This window comes from Grammomys surdaster, unplaced genomic scaffold, assembly GCF_004785775.1.
Source record: "Grammomys surdaster isolate TR1022 unplaced genomic scaffold, NIH_TR_1.0 125767, whole genome shotgun sequence".
In the NCBI taxonomy this organism is placed as follows: domain Eukaryota; kingdom Metazoa; phylum Chordata; class Mammalia; order Rodentia; family Muridae; genus Grammomys; species Grammomys surdaster.
Genome location: NW_021620598.1, coordinates 1921835 through 1935280, shown reverse-complemented (window position 1 = coordinate 1935280; position 13446 = coordinate 1921835). Strand labels below are relative to the sequence as shown.

Below are 13446 nucleotides of genomic sequence, written 5' to 3'. Positions count from 1 at the left end.
GCCGGTGGTCCTGTGTCCTCAGTTTCGGTGGGAGGTCTAGGGAACTCTGGGACAGCTGGGTGGGTTTTTAAATGGCTGAAAGCCAGGGTCACATGACCTTACCCACTCCAAAGGAAAGCGAGAGCTCTTGGTGTCGACCCCAGTCCTGGGAGGTAGCAGATTCAGGTTATAAAAAGCACCGAAACTACCTAGGCTGGTCCCTATGTGCAGTGCCGGGCACACTCAGCTTCTCACCCGCTCCTCTTCAGGCACTCTGCCTCCTGGACACACGAGCTCACCATTCCACCTCCGTTATACCTGAAGCTATGGTGGGAGAAGGGCCTGTTGAATGCTACCTGTGGTGCTGAGGACAGAAGCACGCATGCGTCCTGCTAGGCTGCACAGCCCACCACGCATGCTCACTGCAGCCAGGATCTGGCGCAATTGCCCGGGGAAGCACATGGATTTAGGGGCTCCATAGTTCAGCTCTGCCTGCACCATCTACACACTCCCCACTCCTCCGTCTCCTGAACAATCTTCATTCACACCCTCCTTCGCAGTCCCTAGATCTTTTCTGACCTCCACCCCTCTGTCCCATAGCTCCCCGGGGACAAATAATCCTTAGGGACTTTTAGGCAGATACACTAAGTGCCCTGTGCATACAGCCCATGTGACTTACCAATGACGCCTCGCTATTGAAGCAGCTCACACGACCCCTTGGGAATGACTGTCCCATGTCTACACAAGGCTGTTCCCTCCTGCCTGACCTCCATATTCTGGAGACCTCCAGCCTATACTAGCCTCTGCTCCCTCCAGTGCTCCTTGGACAGCTGTCCCTTCAGTTCCTGTATGTACACTGGTAACCACCCCAGACTGACGTCACTGAAGGACATCTCAGATACAGCACAGGCTCCACGGAGCTGGCTCCTTCCCCAACAGTACCCTGCCAGTCACCCCGATCCCATGACCTCCACAGTCATCGATGGTAAACCTGTCAACTGTGTCACTGTGACAAGTGCCATGGGACACATCTCCCTGGTGCTCCGGAGTCACTGTCACTTAGCCCTCTTTCTTGTCACCTATATTTGGATCATTGCTGCCACCATCTACCTGCTCCTTCCTATCGAGTTGCTAGTGACAGGTGTGGGTGGGGCACCTGCCAACAGGTCTGCCCCCTGTGTGCTCAGCTAAAGCTAAATCTTTACCTTACCCATCTTCCTTGTGGCATCCAGGACCACATGGCCCTGGGTCCCTGCTCTCTTTGGGTCCCTGTCTGCTGCTTTCTATCCTCTCCACTTCCTGCTCTGTGTCAGTTCACAAAACAAGCTCCTACCGCAGGGCCTTTGCATATACACACAGGGCCTCTGCTCCGTGGGCTCTTGCTCACTGCCTCCTCAGGTTGGTTCAAGACTTGACTATTGTCACCGCTGGACCACAGTTCTTCCAGCTCCCTGGCAGCACTCCCGAGGCCCTGCCCACCCCTGCCTGTTCCTGCTGGATGTTGAGACGTCACAACCATTTTGTCATCAGGAAGACAAGAGTTTATCAGCGTATTAGGCAAAATGCTTGTACGAAACAGCTTGAAGAGGGGAAGATTTACTTTCAGCTCGAACTTTCTAAAGTTTCAGTCTCTCATGGTGGGTGGTGGAAGGCCTGGCTGGGCAGAGCAGTACACACCAGAGTGACCAGGAGGAAGAGATACAGGGAAAGGATACATGGGGGTAGGGAGATATACTTGTGTGCTACCTATACGTGTGTGTGTGTGTGTGTGTGTGTGTGTGCATGCACGCGCACGCCTGTGTGTACCTGAGTATATGTGTGTGTACCACATGTGTGTAGGAGCCCTTGGAAGTCAGAAGAGGTATCAGGTCCCCTGGAACTGGAGTCACAGGCAGTTGTGAGCCCCTATGTGGGTGCTGGGAACCGAACCCAGGTCTTCTTTGAGAGTGGCAAACATTCTTAACCTCTGAGCCATATCCCCATCCATGACATTTTCAATCCTTCAGCCTGCAGACATGGCACTACTCACTTTCACAGTTAAATGGCTCTGCCCACACCTTCACAGACATACCCGGGGTGAGCTCTACTCAGTTCTGAGGTGTTTCTCAGCCTGACCAAGTTGACAATCAAGATCCCCTATTATAATCAATCTGCTGCAAGACAAAGGAGCCTGAGAACAAAGCTGCTGGCCCAAGGTTGCCTGTCTCCTGGCCAGGATGCCATGCTGGGCAGGCGGGGGGCGGGGACATCAGAGCTTCTTTCAGGGTACTGGAACCTCATCTAACAGAAGTTCGTACAGCCAAGGGGCTGGTTTAGCAGGGCTGTGACTATACCCTGTGTTCTACCTTCTGGACACAGGGCAGCTCATGGCCCATGTGTGACAGCCAGAAGTCACTGAACCAACCTTGCACATACAGTTCCTAACCCAGTGCCTCACAGATCTGAGGCTGTAGTTAAGGACTGAGTGGCATCACTTCAAAATGAGAGGGGATGGAGGCAGGGTTTCCAGGGTGAAGCTCTTGGCCACAGACAGGCAGAATATCTTCACTGCGCAAAACACCGAGGCTTTGACTGCCTTTGGTTTTGTTCTCTTTTTCTTTTCTTCACAAGACAAGGTCTCCTGTAGCCCAGGCTAGCCTCTGACTCACTATGTAGTTAAGGATAGCCTTGTTCTTTTGATCCTTCTGCTTCTTCCCCCAAGAACTGGCATTGAGGGTGTTTGCTAGCATGTCTGGTTCGTGTGGTGCTGTGATCAAGCCCATGACTCTGTACATGCTGGGTAAGCACATTACCAATTGTGCTGTAGCCTCAGCCATCATGTGTGTTTTTAAAGTATTTACTGCTAGGCACTTTAACCCAGTATTAGGGAAGCAGAAGCAGATGGAACTCTGTCAGTGTGAGGCCAGCCTGATCTACATAGCATGTGTCAGGCCAGCCAGGGCTATATGATGGCACTCTGTCTCAAAAAATAAAAATAAATGGATGTCATATATAGCCCAAATTCTGCCTGCACACCTCCTCTGCCTTAACTATCTGTAACTTACAGTGACTAGGGACCATCTCTGGCTAGCATCTCTAGCCCTTCAGGGGCTGCAGTCAGGCCCGCTCCAGTAGGATCAGAAGCCCAGTTTGGTGAAGGAAGTTCTTCAAGGTTGTCCTGGTCTCAGAGACTCTCACAGCCTTAGGGTGTCAACTAGAGATTGGATTCTACCTTGACGGCTGCCTGTCTTTGATTTTTCCTCTTTGGATCTCTCTGTAGTCACGCTTCCCTGAGTGGCTTGCACTCTGAAAACCCACCAAATCTTCCTGCCCATTCTAACAGTTGACTAGCACATTCCTACTTATGCTCAAACCAAATGGCATCTTCAAGCCGCTTCTACCTTCCTCTTCTTTCCTTCCTCTAGCCTTCCTTCCTTCCTCCCTCCCTCCCTTCCTCCTTCCTTCCTTTTTTCCTGCCTATCTGTCTGTTTTGGTTTTGACACGAGTCTTACTATGTAGCTCTGGCAGGTCTGGAGCTCACTATGAGGACTGCCTACCTCTTCTTCCCAAGTGCTGGGATAGAGGTGAGTGCCGCCATGCCTCTCAAACACCCTCCTCATCTGTAGCTCACTTCTCTCGCCTCCTACAGTAGCTGGATGTCTAGTCCAGTACGGAATGGAAGAGGTGAGACTTGGCATCTTCCGTTAAGGATAAAGTTTCAAGAATGTCACCGAACGTATCATTCGTGTTAGTCAGGGTTCTCTAGAGCAACAGAACAGTCAGAATGAATGCATATTTAAATCGAGGTTCATTACATTGACTTACAGGGTATTGGCTGGATAGTCGCGCAGAGGCTGTGTCACATGGGACAGGCTGGGAATCCAGTGGCTGAGTCCATGAGGCTGGACACTTCAGCAGTCTCAACTCGGTGCCAAAGGCCTGGAGGATTCCACTGGCGTTCATTTGGCTTGAAAGGCCCAAGAAGTTGGGTTCTAACCTCAGTGGAGGACGACAGCAGCCCTCACCAGCAAGAGGCCAAGGCAGGCAGACAGGAAACATACACTTTTCCCTTGAACATCCTTGTATCTGGTCCCTAACCACTGAAAGGTGCCACCCATTCAGGACAGGTCTTTCCACTTTGATTAATCTAATGGAGAAATCCATTTTTGACATACCCAGGGGCTTCTCTCTTGGTGATTCTAGATCACATCCAGTTGATAGTCAGCAGTATAATAGATAGGAATTCTCTTCTGTTTGCTTTGTGTGTGTGTGTGTGTGTGTGTGACATGAGTTCAAGTAGAGGCTGGAAGAGTGTGTCAGATCCCACGGCTGAAGTTATAGGTAGTTATGAGCTGCCCAGTATGGATACTGAAAACCAAACTTAAGTTTCTGCAAGAGCCTCAGTTGCTTTTAGCTGCTAAGCCCTCTTGCTGCTCCATAGGCTTTCTGTTTGTTTTAAAAATCACGATCATTTTTAATTTTTTTTCCAAACGCATGCACCATGCTTTTTAAATCATGTGTCGCCAGATTCTGCACGTGTGATTATTTACATTACTTTTCAAATGCTAACCCAAGTTTAAATTCTAGGAATAAGCCCCACTTGCTTGTGGCACAGCGTCTCTTTGGTCGGCCCCATTTGGCGTGCTGTTACTAGGTGTGCTGTACCAATGCTTCCGTGGGATGGTACATTTCTGCTTGTCTTCCTGACGCCTCGGACACCATACTACTAAATAATTCAGGAACATGCCCCTTGTTTCCTGAAACAGTCTTTTTTGTTAGAATGAAGCTGTCTAGACCAAGAGTTTCATTTGCAAGAAGATGTTTCCATCTAACATTTCAGTATGTTTAATGCACGGGGCTGTTGGGATGGTCTGCTCTGCTGTCAATTCCAATACATTGAGTTATTCAAGGAATTATCACTTAGGCCGATTTTAGCGTAAAATTGTTGGTGACAGTTTGATGATCTTTTCACAATCCGCACACTCTAAAGCAATAAGCACCTTTTCTTTCTTAATTTGTGCTTCCTCTCCTCCTGATCTGTCGTCTATCAAGGGGTTCATAAATGCGTGTATTTATGTGACAGACTGATTTTTGGATTTGTTTATATCCTCATGTCTCTTATTGACTTATTGGTTTTGTTTGCTTTGAGTATTGACAATGGAACCCAGGGCAAGCTAAGGGCTCTGGTGATGAGCTAGACACCAGTCCCAATTTCTTTTGTTTTTCTTTGAGACAAGGTCACCTTATATGTAGGCCATGCTGACCCAGAACTTGCAATCCTCCTGCCCCAGCTTCCCAAGGGCCACCACACCCAGCTTGGGCTGGTTACTTCCTGTCTTGGTTGTTGGTTGTCAAGACTCTTAACTGCTAGAACAGTGGTTCTCAACCTGTAGGTGAAGATCCCTTTGGGGGCTTGAGCAACCCTTTCACAGGGGTCTCTTAAAACCATCAGAAAAGACAGGTATTTGCATTATGATTCAAAATTACAGTTATGAAGTAGCAACAAAAATAAGTTAGTGGTAGGGGGAGGGTCACCATGAGGAACTGTATTAAAGGGTCACAGCATTAGGAAGGTTGAGAACCCAGTGAAAAAGGGAATCTCAGCTGAGAAAATCCCCCATCAGATTGCTTGAGTGTAAGTCTGTGGGGCATTTTCTTGATTACTGATTGAAGTGAGAGAGCTCCCCTCACTGTGGATGGTACCACGCCTGAGCAGATGCTACTGGGTTGTTTAAGAAAGCAAGCTGGGAGAGCCTTGAGCTGCAAACCAGAGAGCAGTGTTATTCTCTGGTCTCTGCTTCACTTCCTGTCTCCAGGGTCCTGCCTTTTGACTTCCCTCAATGATCAACTGTGATTGGGGTGTGTAAGCCAAATAAACCCTTTCTTCCACAAGTTGCTTTTCATCGCAGCGTTCATCAGAGAGAAAGAAGACAAGCTAAGGACCCAGAGGGTTGGTTTGCATCTTTAATCCTAACATTGTAAGACAAGAGCAGGCAGATCTTTGAACTCAAGGTCATTCTGGTCTATAGAGTGGGTTCCAGGACAATCAAGACTACATAGTAAGATTCTGTGTCAGAAAAAGAGAAAAAGGGGAAGGGAGGGAGTGAGGGAAGAAGGGAAGGAAGGAAGAAATTAAGGAAGAAGGAAGGAAAGAAAGAGAGAGAGAGAGAAAGAAAGAAAGAAAGAAAGGAAGGAAGGAAGGAAGGAGGGAGGGAAGGAAGGAAGGAAGAAAACTCTTAGTCCACATTTCTGTTAGTTGTATCTCCCTCCTCTGACTCTTTGCTCTGGCGCAGCCCCAGTCATTGCTTTTGAATCTTTTCTTTTGTTTTTCTCCGACAAGCTTTTAGCTCTCCCTGGAGGCTGTGCTTTAACGCTTCATGAATGTTGATATGTTGTGACATTAGCGTGTCTTTAGCTTATTTTGAGTGTGAATTCAAATTATTTTCTTGGGAGCTGGGGAGCTGGCTCAGTCAGCAAAGTGCTTGCCATAGAAGCCAGAGGGCCTAAGCTTGAGCCCCAGAACCCATGCCAAAAAGGAAAAGGAAGAGGAGGAAGAGGAGGAGGAGGAGGAAGAAGAGGAGGAAGAGAAGGAGGAGGAGGAGGAAGAAGAGGAGGAGGAGAAGGAGGAGAAGGAAGAAGAGGAGGAGGAGGTGAGGAGGAGGAGGAAAAGGAGGAGGAGGAGAAAGAGGAGGAGAAAGAGGAAGAAGAGGACATGAGGAGGAAGAGGAGGAGGAGATGAGGAGGAAGAAGAGGAGGAGGTGAGGAAGAGGAGGGGGAAGAGGTGAGGAGGAGGAGGAGGAGGAGGAGGTGGGGAGGCATTGTGGCACTTGCTTGTAATCTTAGTACTGAGGAGGCAAACAGACAGAACTTTGGGGCTTGCTGACCAACCAACCCAGCCTAACTGACCAGTGAGAAACTCTGTCTCTAGTAAAAGTGTGGCTAGAGAGATGGCTCAGCAGTGACGAGCACTTGCTGCCCTGACAAAGGACTCACCACGTTCAGTTCCCAGCATTCATCCCATGCAGCTACCTGTAATTCATCTCCAGGTAACCCAACACCCTTCTCAGGCCTCCTCAGACACCTATGCTTATCCGTACACACCCTGCCACGGATGAACATGCTCACACATGAGTAACAACAAAATCTTTTTTTTTTTTTTTGTTTTGTTTTGTTTTTTTTTTCGAGACAGGGTTTCTCTGTGTAGCCCTGGCTGTCCTGGAACTCACTCTGTAGACCAGGCTGGCCTCGAACTCTCGAACTCAGAGATCCACCTGCCTCTGCCTCCCAAGTGCTGGGATTAAAGGCGTGCGCCACCACCGCCCGGCTCCAACAAAATCTTTAAAACTATCAACAGAGCTAAGCAAGGCCTCCATTCTGACTTTGTCTTTAATGTACTGATTTGTGTGTGTGTGTGTGTGTGTGTGTGTGTGTGTGTAAACATTTTCATATACTTGGATTCTTTCCCCCTAGATGTCATTGATTTTCAGGATTAATTTTATTCTGTTGTGTTCTTTGCTTGATTTTTAACTCCTTTAATTTACCAGAGCTTGTCTTATGACTCAGACTCTGGTCTACATTGGCAGCTGCATCCTGTGCACTTAGGACTAGCACACCCCCCTCTGTTGTTGAGTCTGATGGTCTGTGAATTCGGATCAGCTTGTCTATGGCTTTACACTTTGTGCCCTCCCCACGCCTCTCTGTGCCTTTCTCCCTTCTTCCTCAAGCACTGAAGGCTGAAACCCAAGACCTTGCAAATGCTAAGCAAGTACTCTATCACCAAGGCATGTTCTATTCACCCCCACTCAGTTACTTTTTTCCATTTAGTGTGAGGGGACAGGCTGTGGGTCCGTGCACATGTGTGGGGGCACCCACATGCCATGGTGCACATGTGGAGGTCAGAGGACAACTTGTGAGAGGCAGTTCTTTCCTTCCACCATGTGAGTCCCAGGTACTAAACTCCAGGCACCAGGCTTTCTGGCAAGCTCCTTTATCCACTGGGCCACCCCTCACCACCCACCATTCAGTCTGTAATAACTACTTCTGCTTCAGTGTCTATGAAACCATTTGGCGATGAGCTGGCGTGGGCTTGCAGAGGTGACCTTGGGCGATGTACTCCTGCCAGCTTATGTGCCACAGAGGTGTGACCATGTTGATGAGTGCGGATGATCACCAGGGGAAACTGTGATCCAAATCAACACATACAGGTCAGTTCTGGCCATATTAAATGCAGGCTACTCTTCAGTCACGCTGGTGACACATCTCAACTTATCTGCTCTTCCTGATAGCCAAGCCAGCGGCATCTACGCGCAACAATGTTCTGATTCTCTTCCAGGTCATTCCTAGACAAAGTGCTGATTTCCAAAGCTCACCGAGTGTTCTTTCAGTCAGCGTCTGCAGCACTCTGTGCTTCAGTCATCAATGAGTGACTTTCATTTTCCTTCCCAGACATCTCCCGCCATCACGGACTCTAACATGCATGGGTCTGGGGAGGTATCTGTGGTTTGTTCTGTGAATTCATTCTTTCCGTGAATGTCAACCACAAGTTCCGGGCAGCCTGCCGAACCTCTGCAGTCACTGGAAATCTTTGTCATCTCTGCAAAAGTGAATGCTTGGATAATCTATCTGTCCCGTGTGTCCAGGCGATGGGGACACCCTGGAGTCCTCATGCAGGCTCTGTTGGCATTATTTTAAGCTGGGACATGTCATGTGCTTCCTACATGTGACCGCCATAATCACTTTCTTTTGCTGTGGGAACGATCGGAAAATTGTACTGAGACACGGGAAGGTGACAGGGCCACGCAGCGCTGGGCTAGGATTCCACAATTACCAATTGTGAAGAGAAACTGTTATCAAAGGAGCGGCAGGAGACCATCTTGGGGCACCTCTCCAAGTCAGGAAATTTGAAACATATATTTCACAGACATGCATTTCCCTGTAAACCCCACTGCATAATGCATGAGGCTTGATTTAATGTCATTGTTAATTCGGGGCTCACAATGGCGGGCTCTTAAGGGAGCCATCATTTTTCTTTCTTTCTTTCTCCCTGGCAGCAGAACTCTGAGACCCTTTGGGGTTATTCAGCATTCTGTGAGCACAGACGCCATGGAGGGGGGTGGTGCAGACACACAGTGGCCTTTCCAGAGGCTACGACCAGGACAAGGGGGCTGGCTGCTTCAGGGGCCATACTGAGCCATGCTGGAAGCCCACTTTGTTTGACTGTTTGGAGTCAGAGAGGAAGGGTTGGGGTTGTCAGAAAGAAGAAAGGGAGGGGAGAGGGAGGAGAAAGAGGAGGGAAATGGAGAGGAAGAAAGAAGGGGGAGAAAGAAAGAAGGAAAGTGAGAGATAGAGAAAGAAAAAATGAGAAAAGAAAAGAAGGAAAATAAAAGGAAATAGAAAAAAGAAATAAAGAAAGCAAAGTAAGAGAAACAAGAGGAAAAAGAAAGGCTTTGTAGGATACTGGAAGAAGATGAGGGGGAGGAGAGAGGGAGGAGAAGAGAAGGAGGGGGAAGAGAAGAAAAGGAAGAGGGGGAGGAGAGGAAAAGGAGGAGTTGGGAAGAAAGAGGGGAGGAAGAAGAAAGGAGGAGGAGGGAGAGAAGGAGATGGGGAGGAGGGGAGGAGTGGAGAAGGAGAATAAGGAGAGGAGAAGAGGAAGAAGAGGAGGAGGAGGAGGAAGAAGGAGAAGGAGGAGGAGGAGGAGGAGGAGGAGGAGGAGGAGGAGGAGGAGGAGGAGAAGGAGAAGGAGAAGGAGAAGGAGAAGGAGAAGGAGAAGAAGTGCTAGCCATGAGTGTCATGAAGCCCAGGAGAATGCATGTGGCTTCTGGTGACTAGGAAAGACAGAACAGCAGAAAGCAGAGAGCACACTACACAAAGCGTGATGAGAAGTGGGGCCCCTGACACATGTGACTGGAGCCTGGTTAGGGGCGAGAGGAGGGAGTGTAGAGAATCAGCCAAGGGCACCAAGGACTTTCTCAACACCAGAGTTGGGTCAGGCTCGAGCTCCTGAACACAGGCAGGGCATTTTTTTTTTCAGGATACTTCAACTGAGGGCCACTTTAGGCTGGCAGCAGAGGAGTGACAGTGTTGACCAGCAGCAATGGCCACCAGGAAGACAAATCTTCTTTAATCTCCACAATCTATCAGCGTCCAGCCTTTCTGTGGTGTGATACACTGTCATCTACAAGCTCGCCCTCCAGATCTGCAGGACTGAGTGACTTCCCCCATCCAAATCCCTAACAACTCTCATGTTTTAAGCATTCGGCTTTCTCTTTGCTCCATGCTCAGGCAAGAATCAGACAGAAAAGACCAAATTTGCTGAGGCTGACCACGCCCGCCGAGGCAGGGCTGTGGCTCTAGCTCAGGCCTGCAGACTGCCACAGAGCTACAGTTTGCAGAGATGGAAGGGCACCTGCCGTATAAGCCCCACACTGTCCTGATGGGAAGAGCAAGCTCAGAATCTCCCTTCATCTCTTTTTTTTTCCCCCTTAAAAGGAGCAAAGCAGAAGCCAACATGGGTTCAGTCACAAGCTAGGGTCATCTGGAAAGAGAAATCTCAATTGAGACAATTCCCCTATCAGATTGCTTGTAGACAAATCTATGGGGCATTTTCTTGATTGATGGTTGACCTATGAGTACCCAGCCCGGTATCAGCAGTGCCCTGGGCAGATGATCCTGGGTGCTATGACAGCAAGCTGAGAAAGCCACGAGGAACAAGCCAGTAGGCAGCATTCCTGTGTCAACTGCCTCAGGTGCTGCCTCCAGGTTCCTACCTTGGGTTTGTGCCTCAACCTCCCTTCATGAGGGACTGTAATCTGTAAGCTGAAGTTAATTTGGGCCGTGGTGTTTTTCAACAGCTTGGCTCTGTGCGTGGGTACATCTTACTTTCATGGGTCTTTGGAGTCTCACTTGTGGGCTAGGAATATGATCGAGGATACAGACTCACCCCTAGTTCACAGCAGGAAATCATTTTAAGTTGGGCTCAATTCCTCTGTGTCCTCTGTATCTCTGGGGTAGAAGAGGGAATATTTCAACAGTTGTCTATTGGAGAGGGAGCCGCCCTGCATGGTCAGCCAATACCCATGCTCAGAAGTCGGCTGTTTGCAGGACCACTGAGCAGCTAGCGATATTGTCTGGGCCAGAATGACAATTAGCAGGGCCCCAGTTCCCAGGCAGGTCTCCACCCTCTATGGAGCCTGGCAGTGTTAGCTACTGAGAGATGCTGGCACCCTTCAGGGGTGCAGAATGTCCTCCACGGGCTCATACGGTTTAAACGCGGTCCTCAGTTTCTGGCAATGTTGTAGAAGGTTCTGTAAACTTTAGGAGAGGAGGAAGTGGGTCATCCAGAAGGGGACTGTGAGGCTCTAGTCTGACCTCACTTCCTTCCTGTTTCAATTCTACTTCCTAATCTGCCCTGTGAGAAGTTCTCACAGCCTACGGCTCCTGTTCCCGTTCCTTTCCCATCTTGTTGGACAGGCACTGAAGTCACTCCACAGTGTGGGGCAGCTCCCATCCAGGCCTGGAGGAACTGATAACAACTATCTAGGGTGGGCTTTTGTCCTCAGCATCCATCCCCTTCTGTCTGCAACAGAGTGTGAAGGCAGCTGGCACCCGGCCATCCCAGTGGTGGCTGTTAGTTGTGAATGACCCCGATTCCGGGAGGAAGCCTGTGATCCAAGGATCACAAGGATGCCCTGTGGTGCATCCTCTGGCCACAGTGATTGGTCCAGGATGGGCACGTGACCAAAGCTTTGTCCAATCAGAATAACGTATGGAACTTTCTGTAGGGGACTTTGCTGCATTGTATTTGATGATGTCAAGGGCCCATTCTACAACCCTGAGGGGACAGTCTGTCTGAAGCCAAGAAACCTGGAGGCCTCTGACAGGCTGGATGCCAAATAACAGTTCCACTCCTGTTTGGAAGTGTCAACAATGCTCGTCTTTTCCCTGTGGCCAACAGGCTTGGCGGTGGACATCCTTCTCCACCAGGACCTGAGCATTGCTGTCCCATGATCTCAGAGATCATACAAACCTTGTGTGGCACCTCAGCCCAAGACACCATGCCCCCTGCTGGAGGATAGGAGTAATTGGCCAGACAGCTGAATTTCCCCAGATGATAGCCAGCCCAGCCCCGGTCATGTGTGTTCCCAAGGACCCTTGAACTGTCAGGTAACCTAGGGAATGTGGCCAGTCTACAGCTGTGTGAGTCACTGCGTTGGGTGGCCTGTCACATAGCACCGCAGCCAACAGTGACTGCTCCAGGCCCCATGCCAACAAATCCACATTTCCCTTTAGTTATGGTTCGGAAGTGTTACCCTCATGCATGCATGTCATTTCAGACATATGTGATGGACCCAACAATCAGAAGCACAAAATCCTTACTAGAAAGTTCTGGGTTCATTTAATTCCTGTATCTTCTTAAAGACAGTAAGCTCATAAGACAAACAGGTATACAGATGCATAGATTGGAAGGGGGCAATTCCAATCTCCATCTTGAGGTGTCTCCAGCTAGTCAGGGGATACGGAGGCGTGACAGGTATGGTGAGGCCCGGGGAGTACCTGTCTTCGTGGATTCTTTGGGAACAGGGCCAGCCTGTTGCATTTCCACAGTGTCCCGGGTGTGCTCCCCAGGGGGTTCCTGGGCACTGAAGACTTTGTCACAGTACTCTATCAGCAGTTCTGTGAACAAGTTCAGAGGTACCAGGGCACTCAGGGAAGCCACCCCCTGAGACGGCCAGATCAAGTTCAGCCCAAACACACACGCCAGGTTAGAGCTGTTCATCTTGTTTGAAATGCTCTCCAGAGATACCTGGAAGAGGAAACCCAAGAAATGAACCCCCGGGGAATTGGCAGTCTGGACTCCACCCTCACCTCCTAGGGAGAGTGGTGTGTAGAGAGAGCTCTGGATGGTTCCATCCATACCCCTGGGGGTCCAGTGTGGTGGAAAGAGTTCTGGAGGGGGCCAGGTGAACTGGGGAGATGGCACTGGTTATCAAGCGCTTGCCACACCAGCTTGAGTTTGAACCCCAGAATAATCCAAGCACAGTGTCAGGTCAGTGAGAGACCCCATCACAAAAACCAATAGAATCATTGAGAATGCTTAGTGGGTAATGGTAACTTCTGCAGAGTCGAGCAATCTGAGGGACCCACCAATCTGTGGCCCGAGAGAACCTGCTCCCTGCAAGCTATATTCTGACCTCTGTGTGTGCGTGCTGTAGCATGTGTACACATGCATAGACATACATGAGTGCTCTCACACACACAAATAATAAACAGACAAGTAAATATAAGAATTCTGGAATGGAGGCTTCAGCCAGTATCAGAATTCTGTGTGGCCACGCCTCCACTTGGGTTCTCAGTTTCTCAGTTTTCCCATCTATAAAAGGTTCTGGCCTTGATTCTGTGGGGACCCTCTGATTCCACCATCTAGGATAGCCAGAGCACCCCATCAGCAACTCCTCCACTTAGCAGGCTGGGTTGAGGTGGGGTACCCAG

At 49.5% G+C, this 13446-nt stretch overlaps 1 protein-coding gene across 1 annotated transcript in view; it reads right to left on the bottom strand.

The window, feature by feature from the left end:
- Positions 1–12329: 12329 nt before the first annotated feature.
- The window catches only part of Arhgap8 (Rho GTPase activating protein 8), a 46664-nt gene continuing 45547 nt past the window's right edge, over positions 12330–13446 (bottom strand). The window contains exon 12 of the mRNA XM_028788723.1: positions 12330–12760. Within this exon, the coding sequence (XP_028644556.1) occupies positions 12464–12760 (297 nt within the window). The 3' untranslated portion in view covers positions 12330–12463. The remainder of the gene's footprint in view (positions 12761–13446) is intronic.